This window comes from Arachis ipaensis, chromosome B1 (genome assembly GCF_059453495.1).
Source record: "Arachis ipaensis isolate K30076 ecotype BB chromosome B1, ASM5945349v1, whole genome shotgun sequence".
Taxonomy (NCBI): domain Eukaryota; kingdom Viridiplantae; phylum Streptophyta; class Magnoliopsida; order Fabales; family Fabaceae; genus Arachis; species Arachis ipaensis.
In genome coordinates, this window is record NC_142436.1 from 136519853 (window position 1) to 136535818 (window position 15966).

A 15966-nucleotide genomic window follows, 5' to 3' on the forward strand; every position below is an offset into this window, starting at 1 on the left:
CGGACTCGAGTAGGGGCACTGTTCATGTCCTGGCCCAATCTTATGGTCCAAGTCCAAGTAATCCAAAAGGCGCAATCCAAAGGTTGGCCTTCACCACTTACCCGACCTCCTCAAAGAGGTCGGGTTCGACATAAGCTCCTCCCTAAAGAGGTCAAATTCAACATGAGTTGCCAGATTACGCTTATTCAAATAAGTAACTGCCCCCTAAAATCTCTCATCCACTTCTAGAAGAGATATCTCAACAACCCTAAAATAAAGGGACGGCTATCCACCTTCAGAAGTGGAACTACTCTAACGGTGGTTATTGGATAATCACCTATAAATACACTGACACATTCAGGTAAAACTAAGTTCCAATACACTCTAAACCTGCGTAACCCCTTGCTAACTTAGGCATCAGAATGTCTTTGCAGGTACCACCCCCATTCCTTCAAATACACAACTCGGACGGCGGCTCCTAAACGCGAACAAGTCAGAGACCACCTTCCTCTAACATTTGGGCCAATCCTTCAAGCCCAATCCACCTATCTCAGGTTACCCACGTAACAAAATTATACCATTGTCTTCTAATAAAAAAAAATACATTCTAAAATTTTAAATTAAATTAAGTAAAGACAATACATTAAACAAGACTCGTAATTAGTCGAGCCATAATTTTTGTTACTCATAATTATCTATTAAATTAAGTTATTAATAACATTTTATAACTCAAAATTGTTAAAGATATATTTAAAAAAACGTTTTTATAAATTTAGACACCTACAAAATTAGATGATTTGACAAACTTTATACTAATGCCTTTGCTAATAGGTTTAGCTTAAAATGTAGGATATAGAATTATAGATAATAAATTTTGGAAGCTCTATAAATTTTAAAATAATATTGATTTTATTATTTATTACAAAAATACAAATTCATTTTGCTTATGGTATTTTCATAATTAAGTTCAATACTTCATAATATAAAAAAATTATAATATAATACAAATTTTATTTTAACCGCTCATCATTTTCATATAATCATATTAATAGAAAAAATTATACTACACTAAGAAAAAAAATTAAGTTGTGCAGTGTTCAAAATTCATTAATTATAAGTGTAATAACCCGTGCTATGCACGTGATAAAATTGAAATTATAATTTTAAATTATTCTATTAAAATTAATTTGAATTGCAATAATTTAATTAATAAATAAATAATATGATATGCATTGTTCGTATTTTTTTAAATATAGTATTAAATGTATTAATTCGAATGTAGCTATTAAGTGTATAAAAATTATGTTTGAATTATGAATTCTCTAAATGAAATTATCCCGTTTAAAATATTTAAATTATAATTTCAATAATAAATTATAATTATGATTTAAAATTTTTTTTGATATAATATTACATTTTTTTCTTTATTTTATTATTAATATGTTGATATTGCGAGTCTAAATTACATTATTTTACTTAATCTTGACTGAAAAAGAAAATAGTTACGTGTTTCTATCATTTAATTTATTTAATACACAATGTGCTAACACTAACGATATTTTTTAAAAAATAGATATAATATAATTACAAATATAACATAAATAAATAAAATATATAAATAAATGCAAAACCAATATGTTTACCAATGCCTTTGTTAAATTTTATAAATTAGAGAATAAATTATGTATTCGGTTGCTTGATGATCACATAGATGATCAAGTAATTGAATTATAAATTGATCTCATTGTATATCTTATTTTTTTCTCATTTTTGAATGAAAACGAGAATTAAAGGAGTAAGTAGTAATATATAAAGAAAAAAAATTTGCACTACAACACATAATTATAACCTAAAGAAATATTCATATTAAAATTTTACATACTGCAAATCATGAAGATCAATCACAATGTACTGGTCACTTCTCTCTATTTTTGACCATAATATGAGTTTTTCTTTTCAAGTCAAGAATCTAATAACATCTAATTGAACAAAAAAATTGAATTCAAAGTACGAAATTAAGGACAAATGAGTGTATAATATATGAAATTATAACTTCGAACGTGTATAAAATAAAAAGAATTTACTGATTTATTTTATATTAAAGGATAAAACTAACAATAGTATATTAATAAAAGGATATACCTTTAAAAAAAGTCACAATAAAATTTCAAATATTTTCATAAATAAACTGTTAAAGTTTTTGTTATCGATAAAATGATGCTATTATACAATTTTTTGGAAAAACTTAAAATCAAAAGGAAAATAATTTTGTGTGGGTTAATATAAATTAATTACGTACCAAATAAGTAGAATCGTTCATTTGTTTGTTTCAATATATCAGCATGAGTAAGCAAATTAAAATGATTATCCAGAATTTTTACGATCATCGACCAAATGTACTATACCGGACTCCATCTTAAAAGATATTTTGCACGTGTATACAGTCAGAAGATATATTCCGCTTAATTTTTCAATCTCAAAATTTGAGAAGACATAGACTTTTCTTTCTATCAATTTATTCTCAAATATTTTTGTCAAATAATTCTTGATTGAATAATGAATTTTATCGTATTGCAAAACAAATTAAATATAAAAACTATTAGCATTTACAAAACTATTAAAAAGAATTGTCTTTGACTTGATTGAACAATGAATTTTATCGTATTGCAAAATAAATTAAATATAAAATCTATTAGTATTTACAAAGCTATTAAAAAGAATTGTCTTTGACTTGTGAAATGGTGTACTTATAAAATTAACTTAAAATATGAACTACAAGTATTTATAATAATTTAATTTTGATGCACTGACAGTGTAAAGTAGTTTTACACGTGTATCCAATTACGTAATGACACATCAATAAAAATAAATACATTTCACATCGACCGCGTGAATGGTTATCCAAAAGAACGGATGTGATTGCACGACTATGTAAAACACTTTACACTGTCAGTGCATCAAAATTAAACTCTATTTATAAATTGAACTTAGCATTACTTGAAAAAATTTAGTAAATGAATCAATTAATCTTATCATCTATTAGAACTATTTCTATGTAAACCGTCTTACTCTTGTCAAACTTGAATAGAACTTTTTATAGCCTTATAATTCTTGTCTTTATTTTTCATACTTTCTCTTCGTATAATCCACTATAGGTGATACTATTAATAGGATCGTAGTCAATAGTCATTAGGTATGAAAAAAAATAGAATAAAGACTATGTGAAAATTATAAATTTTTTAAATAATAAACACGAAAGAAAATTTACTACTTATTATATATACTAATAATATGTCAATAATTTTAAAAATTTACTAATAATACTAATAGTTTAAAGATAATTTTACTATAGTTATAATAAATTTAGTTATTACTCTAAATAAATAAAATAAATAATATATTTGAAAACTAAAGAAAAAAAGATTAGCGATAATCATGTTTAGAATGTTCCCATATTTTTTTTCATTTTTTTTTTTGCTTGCTATTCTTTTACTGCAATGTTAGATCAAAGAAACTCTAAATTTAAAATATAATAATAAATATGTCATGTAATGGAAAAATAACAAACTATATATATATAGGGAGTCAATGCACAAAGATATGTTATCGTAATAAAATATCACACTATGAATAATTATATTTGTCAAGTAAATTTATTTATACTCTATATCTATTATATTATTTTATATAAAATTAAAATCTACTCTTCTAATTTAATATTATATATATATTTGCTTCTTACATTGTCTAAAATTAAATTGAAATTATGTCTAAAAGCTTAACATAGTAAACAGAATATAATTAATATCTAATATATATTTTAATAATTAAAAACCTAAAATAAGTTAATAAATAATAATAATTAATACCTAAAATATCGTGTGTGTGCGCCTAAAATATCGTGTGTGTGTGTGGTAAATACCTAAAATAAGTTAATTAAATAACAACAATTAATACCTAAATTATTGAAAAGGAATTTTTAATAAATGTGAGGAATAAAAATAAAAAAATTAATAAATAATATTAGTGTTTAAATGAAAGAGTTGATAAAGAATAATAATTATAAGTAAAAATAATATTTTTATTTTGGAAAAAAAAAAAACACATGAGAAATTGTTTAATAATCTGTGACATGTACATGATAATAAATTGTTCAATAATTCGTACTATGCACGTGATAAGTTTGAAATTATAATTTTAAATTATTTTATTAAAATTAATTTAAATTGTAGTAATTACGTTTATTTTTTCTTAATCTAGTGTTATGTGTATCAACTCTAATATAGTTATTAATTATTTTTGTTAATCTACTTTTTTTTCTCTAAATTTATGATTTAAAATAACAATTATAAATATTAATAATTAAACAAATTATTATATTATAATTATTTACGTTTTATTCCCAAAATTGAAAACATACCATTTTTTTTTATTTAATGGTTTTTTATTTATACTACCAGTATATACTAATTGATTAGTCAATGGTAGGATATATTTATTTATTTTGTTTAAATAATTTTAAATCTTTCCTTATTTAAGTACACATATATTAAGTCACATATATTAATTATTTTATAATTTTTTATTATAAATAATTTTTTTAGCCTATAATAATTATACCGATTTTCTTATTCCACTAATACAATCATATGCGTAATAATATTCATAAATCATACTATAATATATATATATATCAATTGTTTAGTTAATAATTTTTTTATTTTTAGAATATATTTATTATTTTAAATAATTCTAAATACTTCTTTATGTAGTTTATATATATAGATATTTATTGTTTTATATATATATATTAATCGTATGTAAATATATTTAAATTATATATATTAATTAATTTTTTTTGAGTCTACAATCATTCAATAATTTTTTTATTCTTTATTATTAATGTCATCGTATGTGTAATTTTTATAAATTATAATAATTTCTTTATTTATCTATACATATATATTAATTTTGTTAAATAATTCTAAATATTTGTTTATATATATATATATATATATATATATATATATATATATTAATTGTACATATAAAAATTTAAGTCACATATGCTAATTATTTTTTTGTTATGATTATTTTTTTATATATATATGATTATTTTTTATTCTACAATTGAGTAATAATTTTTTATTTTTTATATTCATGCATATTCTCCAATTCCTTTTCATATGTATGATTAACAATTTTTTTTAAATGGTGATATTTTAATTTTTTTTTCACGTATTTTTATATATTAACAAGAAAGCAAAATCACGTATTGTGACTCTTTTTTCTTTTTCACGCCTTAATCTTAATTAATCAATCTTGTGTCAAAAACAGATGTTAGTTAATCTTAATTAAATTTTTAATCATTCTAATTTATTGATGAATTACATTTCTCTTAATAATTGCATTACTAATCTGAAATACAAAAAAAGGTTATACATATATCAAAAAAGAAAACAAACTTAAAAAAAATCATATTAAAAAGTTTAAAAATAACGTATCCATAAAGAATAGTCATAATATATAAATTGAGACAACAATTTAAATTTCTCTAAAACTAATTTAATCAACTACCAATATCAGAACTAAATTATTTAAATAATATTTAATCTATTCTAATCCTTAGATACGTATAGATTAGAGTCATTCTCGTAACAACCAACCGAAATAACATCATAAGATCGAATACTTAGAATCGGTACAAATTCAGATTATCTTCTTGTTAAAATTGTCAAATTAAATTGACTTTATTCTCTTCAATGGAATTGCATTAATGCACCAAAAGACCGGTAGTTTCTGAAAAAAATACAATATGTTATAAAATTATTTTTAATACAAAAAGCTTAAGAGAAAAAAATTTAAATATAGTACCAATCTTTGAATTGCATCTTCAAGGTTGGCACGAATTTTTCAAAATTGAACCTAAATTGAGGAAATTCTATCTCATTATATGCTCCACTTCGAATATTTTTGGACAAACGTAGAAAATGTAGAGGGATGTGACTTGAACTTGACCTACAAAGTTCCTTAGAAACAATTGCCCAATCAAAAAAGAATAACAGATTAAAAAAATGCTTTGATTCTTAGATTTAGACTCACTAACCACAAAAAAATACTATATATAGCCTTTAGTAGTACAGAAATAATTATAGAAATTAATTATTGCAATATCAATTTACCACTATGAACATTAGTATCATATTTATAGCAATTAGAATTATAAATTTATGTTTAACTTTTTATATAATTATAATTAAGATATTTTTTAAATCAGTATAATTATGAATTATTCATTAAATGATAATTATAATATAATTCTAATAAAGATCTTTTTTAAAATAAATTTAGAAGAGAGAATAGTGCCTTTATTTTGAAAAGAAAATAAATTTATGAGAAATTGACACCTTACTTTCATTAGTTAGAGGAAAATCCAATTTTAGTATATTAAGTAGATTATTTTATATAATTATAATAAATATATTTTTCTAAATTGGTATAATCATGTATTATTCATTAAATGTTAATTGTAATATAAGTATAATAAAGATATTTTTCTAAAAATAATTTTAGAAGAGAGAATAGTGCTTTCATTACGTGAGAATAGTACTTTCTAAAAATAAAGATATTTTTCTAAATTAGTATAATCATGCATTATTCATTAAATGCTAATTGTAATATAATTATAATAAAGATATTTTTCTAAAAATAATTTTAGAAGAAAGAAGAGTGCTTTAATTATATGAAAATAGTACTTTCTAAAAATAAAGATATGTTCCTAAATTAGTATAATTATGTATTATTTATTAAATATTAATTATAATATAATTATAATAAATATATTTTTTATAAAATAATTTAGAATAGAGAATAGAAAAGTTCATTTTGAAGGGAAAACGGAGTCATGAGAGATCGACACGTCACCTTCGTTAGTTGGAAGAAAACCCAATTTTAGTATATTAAGTAGATAGATAGATATATCAAATTGTACCAACAAAAAATATTAAAAAACAAAATCAGTAAAATTGATGCAATCATCAATTAAGCAAAAGCCACAAAAACCAATATTTAGCTGTCCTTTTTTGTCTTTAGCTTTCTAACTAAAGGAATATTTTTGTCATTAAGAAATATACTACAAGATAAAATCATACCCACTACCTGACCGTACATAGAAATTTCATGTTCCATAAAAGTAAGCGGAACATGTGATAATTTTCTTATAGATTTATATTTCTCTCGTTGTTTTTCTTTTCCTTTTTATTTATTTGAGAACTCCATTTGCTGTTGTTTGAAATTGTAGTTTGCCTTTGCTATTTGCCGTCGCAATTCGCATTCGCTATTCACTACTTGGGCTTTGTTCACCATTTACCATCCCTCGCATCTTTTCTCTTTCCCTCTCTTGCGAGTGTGAACCCTAATTTTTCTTCTGGTGACTTTTTCTTATCTTCCAACTCCAATATTGAATAATTTAACAATGGTATTACGTATCAACGGTTGTAGAACGCTCAAATCGGCAACACACTTTTAACCATACCGTCGCAAAAAAAGTTAGCGAAACTGTTTCTAAGCAGTAAAAATAACCGTTGCCAACATGCCATTTTGTTGTATTTCCATTAGAGAAATGGTAAAAGACCATCAAAATTTATTATTTTTTTTTATCATTCTTTAGCTATCAACTCAATTCTTTTAATCTAATTTTTTTAGTCTAATAATCCAACAATATACTTTATCTCATAATTTTTAACATTAATGACTAACTGATAGCCAAAACAATAAATTATGATGATCCTCTACTATTTCTCTTTCAGTTATTGTTCGTTAAACTGACCACATCGCTGTCTCACCAGTATCTAATGGTTTATCTGCTTCGCATGATGGCATTGATATACAAATCATGGTAACCTTTTAAGCATTTTATATGTATGACCAAAACAAAGGTAATCTCCTAATGCTTACAATATCGCTACATGCAAACAGGGCCTAATGACATAGCATAATATATTTTGCATAATCAAAGATTCAAGATATCTTTGGCTTCCCTAATATATTTTTATCACAGGTTGACAGCCACTACTATACTCAAATAGTATTATTTGTACTCACATCGCTCGTAAACTGAGTTGACGACATCTCGTCCGATGGCGAACAAGTGTGTCGACTCAGTATACGAGACAAAAATGAGAAACAGAACATTTCTCATGCCCAGAAACTAGAGACTCTCATGTTTCAATATATATAGAAATCAAAAGTGCATGTACCACTCAAAAAACTTTTAGATATAACCATATCCTAGTGATTCCCAGTTGAAAGGCTGGAAGACATAGTAAACTTTAGGTGAGCTTTTGAAGAGCAATGCCACACATACACAAACAGCTGCAATGGCCACAAGTGAGAGCATTGCCGGCCGATAAACCAGTGCCGCTCTCGTGCCGCCATAAGCCAGCCTGTGCTGGCATAGCCCGCATTGACTCGCCATCACTGTGGTTTCGATCTTCTCGGTGTGCAAACTTGCAAGCTTAGATGTCCTGTTCACATCTAGTTGCTTCTGCTTTGTGTTACTGTCTACAATGGCGCCAGGGATATCAAGCACATGTTGTCCTTCGCGCCTTTTGTTGGTGTTCTTCTGGACAAGTTGAATATAGGAGAAATAGCCGCGGAGGCTTGCATAATCGTTAGGCGTCAAGCCTGTATTGTCCCTAGCACTTTTCCATGCTTCAATTCCAACCTGAACATAGAACACAAGGTAAAAATGTTATAAACTCTGAAATCATTATGTACAGAAAATCAAACAAATTTTGCAGAATTAAGTAATCTAATGTTTGATATTGTTATGAAATCCCTTTCATTAAAATTTACTAGACTTTTAACAAAGAGATTAACAACGAAACAGAAGGAGATGATCCATTCGGTATTAACAGAAAAACATGTGGCATTTCATAAACACCTCAGTTTCAAACTTAGAGAAGTTTTATTTGATGTCAATTCCCTCCTAATAATTCCAACATAAAGCCTAAAAGTACATAAAAGAATGAAGATGAGAAGGGAATTACCATTCCTGGATCATCAGTTAACGCATCCAAGACATTCTCAGAGCCTTTCATGCTTGCTGCGACATGAAGTGGAGTTAACCCTGCCGGCCCAACATTATCAGGTCTAAATAAGAATTTGGTTGCCCCAGCTGAACTTTTCGTGGGTACAAATTTTAACAATAGTTCCACCATAGGCCTTGAATTTCTCTTCACAGCTTTGTGTAGAAGACCCATGTCCAATAACGCGAGCTCGATGGAGGTATGATCTCCTACATCAACACCATCCTCAAATATAATGTCCAAGAGTTTTTTCACCACTGCACACCAATCATGGTCCATGGAGAAATCAACAAGCCACACGAACCGATTGAAATGAAAGGGATCCTGACTAGGCGCCAGGGTACCTAGCCTAACATTCAAACGACTTCTATGAAGAAGCCAACCCATTTCTTGTAAGAATTCCAGAGCTCGAGTCTTTTCTTCTATTTGTTTGCTCTTTAACAATATGTCATCAGTGGCATCTGCCGCCTCAATCACATTCTCCAGCTTGCAGATCTCTGTACAAATTTCTTGCTCTGCGACTATAAATGGAAAGGAACAGCTGCTAAGACCATGATCTTCCACCTGAAAGCAAATATTATAAAAGTCAGTCAAAAAAATATGGCTTCAAAAAGTCAGCAAAATTAGGAGAAAGCATACGTGGTATAAATTTATGATTACTTATAAAGCCTAAAACTATACAATTGTGAGGCCAACTAAAGTTTACAAAATCCTATGGTAGCTATCAAAATCTACTTAGAAGCAAGCTATAGAGATTTGTGACTTTCTGTTAGTTTCTGGAAGTTAACAGGATACAACATAAATAATAAACAGGCAAAGCATATATTCATTCTGCTATTCTAGTGGAAAAGAAAAGAAACAGCGAAAGAAAAAGAATTGAGAGTGCAAGTATATGATACAACCTCAAGAAACCCCCTGCCAGTTACATTTGGTATTTGACAAGAGAAGCTGAGATGTTGGATAGCTGCATCGGATACATCGGCTACATCAATCAAATCATGAGAACTATCATGTACCAGATACTTCCCTTCAAAAGCACAAAGCATCCTAAAATTGTGAAAAAAAAAATCAAAACTTAGATCTTCCCCACATCCAAACTTTTAGAGAGAAACATGGACCAAGAACATTTATGTTTTTGCATTTTTCAAATGCTAGTCTGTAGCTACAACCTTTCAAGTAAGAAAATTTGATATCATCATATATAAAGATTTTACCTTGTGCTGGATCTGAAAAGGTTGAACCCTTTCACAGTAAACTTAGCATTTGCATTTTTAGGAACAGCAAGTGGTTTAATGCATGAAATCCTACAATTCTGTGGGCTTCTAAGATGCAAGGGAGCGTCTAAGACAACTTGGCCTGCAGGATGGATACACAAAAATAAAACAAAATAAAGTAAAAACAAAAAAACCAAAATAGAAGTTCTTGCTGGTATTTTAATATCACAATCACACGAGGGACATGCACACATAACGCACACTCAGATGGAGAACATACCGTTATACAAAAACGCTACAGATTGTTGCACCCTTGTATATACCCAACCTGTTGTCCAGAAAGAATCATTTGAAGCAAGCTTGCTCAAGCTGGATCCGAGGTTACAGGAGAGCTGCAATATTGAAATAGTAATAAGCACGTCTAGATTTTTCTCCTTTTTTTTTTTCCTTTTCCTTTCAAATGGTATCATCCAGCAACCAACATTTGTGGTTTATAACAAACAATACCTCCTCCCATGCGGATTTCTCGAGGCGGAGATATATTGTTAACACGATACAGCCTGGCCTTATATAGCTCTCAATCTCGGTAGGACTGTGTGATAACCAATTGAGGATCTTGAAAACAAAAAGGATGCCATAAATTAAACACAGCATGAAGAAGCAGTGCAGTGCAATTGTTTGTAGCAATTTTATGAACAGAAAGTACCTGTGATCGGAGAACATGGGGAAAATCACTTGGATCCTTGCCAAAGAGTTTGAAAACTATTCGATCTGTGCGAGACTGTAAGAGGTAAAAAAAATGTCAATAAGTATAAATCCTATCATATTAAAACTATCAAAACTGGAGTTAAACATCAAGAATAAGTAGATGAACTTAAAATATAGACCTAAAGAACATACCTGAGCTTCTCCACTAGAACTAGATGGTGACTGGGTGGAGGTTGAATCTGAGTTTATACTTGTCTGTGGTGGACTTGATTTGAGAGAGTTACATTGCAACCACAAAGGATGATCAAGAGACCTAACCTCTCCCATGGGAGCAGAAGACTTCTTAGGATTCTCGGCACAATCCTGTGTATCATCATATACATTATTCAGGTCGATGTTATTTAAGTGATCCCTTCCAACACTAGTATCTGCTGCAATTAACTGGGATGGTTGGCTATCCCTCGATAGAAGTATATTTGAGGAGGGCTGGATTCCCGAAGGTTTCAAATTTGCCGCTGCACCATGACCTAAAGGTAGGCATTTTTCTGTGACAGCATTCGAAGGTGCTGCCTCACACTGTACCATAGACCTTGGAGGATCCTGCCGGATGGCACCGTTACCCGTCTTGATGGAAGAACCAGAAGGCCTTGAGGCTTCAGGACCATTAGAATTAAGATTTGGCACATTGTGCGCAGCTTCAGGTGTCCTAGAATTTACCAAACCTTGAGATCCCTCCAGCAAAGAGGCTACACTTCTTTCATTAAGTGTACCCGCCAGATTTGCCAGGTTCCCCAGTAGATGAGAGAGAATATCCTGGTTCCTCGTATTATCTGACCCGTTTGCTGCAATTTATAGAAAGCACAATCTGTGGGGTCAAATAAATATGGTAATGGTCACATCAGAATGTGGGAAGAAGAGGCATAAATATGAAGTTTCAACAGCAGAGACATATCATATTAGAACCTAAAAAAACAAGCAATTTCATTCTTTTTCAAGAAATGTTTCAGCAGAATGAAGCCTCGGGCTTTCTAGCTTTGCAATAGGAGTATGCCCAAAGTCAGAAGGAGGCACGGGCAAGTAAATAACAAGAACTATGGCACTCTTAGAAACGACAATCAAAAGAGAATCACTATCATACATTTTGATCAGATACTTGCATGTTGCAAATCATTTCAATCTGGTTCAGATGAGATGTCTAAGACCAAGTGACTAGCTCCCCTTGCCCACACAATTTTCCTACATTCTAAACTATCTTCCCTTCACTATGCAATCAAGCCATACATCTTAACCCTGGATGTTATCTATCTATAGTAGCAACCACCTCAAATACGGGTACTGTTTATAAGATTTTAGTACTTTACCGGTACACTCAAGCAATACAGGTAACTAGCTTGATCATAACTTGATCCAGTTTCACAGCACACTAACCAAACAACTAAATACAAAGGCATTCCAAGCAGAAAAAACTTTTGATGACACAAATACTCACAATGCATATTGGACAGTATCCGTAACAAACTCATCAACAGATAGCTACTACCCCTTTCACCATTCAGAGAACCTCCATTAACTCCAGCTGCATCAGGATGCGTTTTCCTCCTCCTCCTATTGTGGCCTGCCAGACGCCTACGACAACTCCGCTTCCCTTCATCAAACTCCTCAAGTGCATGAAACCTGCCATGAATTTAGCAAGTTGGCATCCAACTTCAGTACTAAAGTAAATGCCCTGGAAAATTTTCCCTTTTTTTCAATCAAAATAAGTTCTTTTGAACAACTTCCACTTAGTAGTAATCAGCTAAAGTTCTTAAAAAACTTGATACAGCACAGACACCTGACTACTCATATTATTTTGATGATCATGTAACAAATCTGAAATCTGAATCTGAAGAATTGATCAATTTTTTTCAACCAAACTAACCTGCTACACTGTTGACAAAACCGCTGCATAACATTTCCCACAAGGGCCTTGGTAGCTTTAGAATGCACATCACAAACTTTATGTCGACGGTGGTAATCCTTTGCACCACTAAGATCAACCCTACAATCTTGTACCTGACAAACTGCACGGTTAGAAGTTGTAGCAGCTGTCTCTACTACCTTTGTCTTCTTCCCACTTTTCTCATCCCCTTCCACCATGATTGGGTAAACCTGAGCTCCAAGATTCAAATTAAGAGAACTACCACCACCACCACCACCACCTCCTCCTTCATCATTCAGCTCCTCCCTTTCTTCGCCTTCACCTATTACAACAGCTCTTCTCTTCTTCTCCAACTCTCTCTTCCCTTCTTCACCAGGGTTGATTGAAGAAGAGATACTGTTAGATGCATTAATAGCATTATTATTTGCATGAATCTCAGGATTTGGTGGGAAAAATTGGCGGCTTCTACAATCTGATGGAACCGAATTGAGTTGTTGAGCAGTGAAGAGATCACCGTCCCATCTCCAATCATTCAAATCCCACTCCAAACTCCTCTTCCCAACACCTTTCATTTCTGGAACCACAGCTCCATATAAAAACTGATTCTTTCCCCCAAATCTGGCTTCCATAAATCAAAATCCAAGAAAATTAACAATACCCAGCTCAATAATTGATGCAACAAAGGGCCACAGACAAACAAAAATTCCCAATTCCAGCACCCACCTGCGGAAACCACATCAGGAAAGAACAAAATACAAAAGGGTCACAACCTAGAACATCAAAATTGGAACTTGTTTGAGCATTTTGACTCAAGCATGAAAATTTTTTACATGGGAGAAGAAAAGAGGAGAGAGAAAAGGGTGAGAAAGAAGGAAGATGGAAGTGCTGGGCTTAAAAAAGGGACAAGGATGGAAAATTAGGAGAAGATTAGGAAAGAGTCTGATATGCGTTATTGCGATTATCAAATTGAGGTTTCTGTTTCTGTTGTGCTGTGATGACTGCTCTCAGACACGGACAGTTACTGTAGCACACTATAACCCTTTTTTCCCTTTTTTTTTTTCTCCCTAATTTCTTGTAGTCAATTGTTTTTTTAATGCTTGACTAAACTATTAAAATGATATCTGAAATGACAAAAAAAATTTTAAAAGACGGTAACAATAAATAAACCTCTGCAAATTTTAGAAATATGATAAAATATATATATATATATATATATATATATATATATATATATATTAAATATTAAATATATATTCTAAAAAATAATTTTAGAAATTAATTTTAATATAAATTTTTACAATCATAATTAAAAAATAAGATTTTTTATTCTTAAATTTTAATATTTTTTGTCAAATGAATTTTTTTTAAAAAAGAATTTATTGTGAATAATTATATTTTCTTGAGAAAAAAAAAAGAAAAAATCTAAATATCAAATTTTGTTTTAAATTATTTTTGTGTACTTTCTAAATATTTATTCAAATATTGCCATAAAAATTTAGACTTAATGAATAAGTCATTTGTTAAATATAAAAGTTTTTATCATATTTTTAAAAATTATAATATTTATTAGTTTTTTTTGTCATATTTTCAAATCATTTAGAAATTGTTTTGTTGATAAGTCGATAGCATCTTTCATAAACCTTTTTGTCAGTGATGAAATCTTTCGAATACTGAATTAATAGTTAACCTTTCATGCTTTTCCAAATATTACAAAATATATTATTATACAATATTATATAATAAATCTATTATGTAGTTTTTATTTTATTTTTTTTATATTTTATTTTACCCATTTTTAATTAGTAAAATATTTTTATGATATTTTTAAGATAAAATATATTTTTTATTTTTAAAATTTATCAAAAATTTAAAAAATATTACTAAATTTTATTGTTTCAAATTTGTTCTAAAAAATTTTTATTTACATCAATTGTATTACCTGAAACTAAATTTTCAAAAAATTTAAGACTAAGTAATAATGTTTGACCATTAAAGTTATTTTTGTAAAATTGTTAGTAAATTAGTCTTAATTTTTTTGAAAAATTAGCTACTAAAAATATATTTGATGCAAATAAAAAATTTTAAAAATAAAATTAAAATAAAATAAAATTAAAAATTTTTTTAAAAATTTTTGGTATACTTCAAAAATAAAAAATATATTTTATTCTATTTTTTTTACCAATTTTATTGACTTATTTTTTAATGTCTAATTCATCAAACACCTCGAAATGAAGTTTTAAATTTAATGTATGCAGTTTTAAATTTTATTTTGTATAAAAAATGATTGAAGAAATGAGGTTGTTTTTACTTAAGAGAGACAATTTTATTTTAGAGAGAACTAATTAAATTTTATTATTTTGTATAAATTTTAAAAGAAATTGAAATTAAATATTAAAATAATAAATATCGTATTTAGTCTCAAATTATTATTTATGATATATAATTTTATAAATACATATAAAGTATTTTATAAAAATTTAATTTTAATATACTGGCAGTGTAAAGTAGTTTTACACGTATATCTAATTATATAACGTCATATTAGTAAAAATAATTACCTTTTATATTAATCGCATAAATGGTCATCCAAAAGAACGGTAAAATTACACGATTATGTAAAACGTTTTACATTGTCAGTCCATTAAAATTAAACTTATTTATAAATTATAATATCTAAAATAAAATTGAACTGAAATCGAATATTAAAAATAATGTTTATGTTAAAAATTCCTTGTTCAAGAGACATAATTAACCAAAAAAAGCATAGGTATTTATTTTGACTTATTACTTTAATTTGGTTAGACTCTTTTGATCATCACATAAAATATGAAGTGAACTATTTGGTACCTGTGATTCCGAATATAAGAATAATATAGAAATTCTCATTGTTTTATTCTTTCTAATTCTATTTCTAATTTAAAAGTAAAAATAAAAATTGCAAAAAATTTATGATGCATTATGCAATACAGTGTCGTATTCCTTGGAACCAAAAACACATTGTCATATTCCTATATTCCTATATCCTGAGTCCTCAAATTTTCATTTTACTTCGTAGCCA

The 15966-nt window shown here is 28.3% G+C and overlaps 1 protein-coding gene across 1 annotated transcript; it reads right to left on the reverse strand.

The window, feature by feature from the left end:
- Window positions 1-7963: 7963 nt before the first annotated feature.
- On the reverse strand, window positions 7964-13973 carry LOC107635413 (squamosa promoter-binding-like protein 1). The gene is made up of 10 exons (XM_016338891.3): window positions 12909-13973; window positions 12480-12664; window positions 11183-11832; window positions 10989-11063; window positions 10790-10897; window positions 10563-10674; window positions 10283-10424; window positions 9971-10115; window positions 9030-9632; window positions 7964-8704 (listed from the first exon to the last, which is right to left on the reverse strand). The coding sequence occupies exons 1-10, from the start codon at window positions 13535-13537 to the stop codon at window positions 8252-8254; spliced, it is 3102 nt and encodes a 1033-aa protein (XP_016194377.1). The 5' UTR covers window positions 13538-13973; the 3' UTR covers window positions 7964-8251.
- Between the last annotated feature and the right edge of the window lie 1993 nt (window positions 13974-15966).

Coding starts and splice junctions, on each gene's coding strand:
- LOC107635413 (XM_016338891.3), bottom strand. CDS start 13,537: ATGGAAGCCAGATTTGGGGGAAAGAATCAGTTTTTATATGGAGCTGTG. Junction 10,675..10,789: donor AGAAATCCGCATGGGAGGAG/GTATTGTTTGTT, acceptor TCAATATTGCAG/CTCTCCTGTAACCTCGGATC. Junction 9,633..9,970: donor CTGGCAGGGGGTTTCTTGAG/GTTGTATCATAT, acceptor ATTTGCTTTCAG/GTGGAAGATCATGGTCTTAG.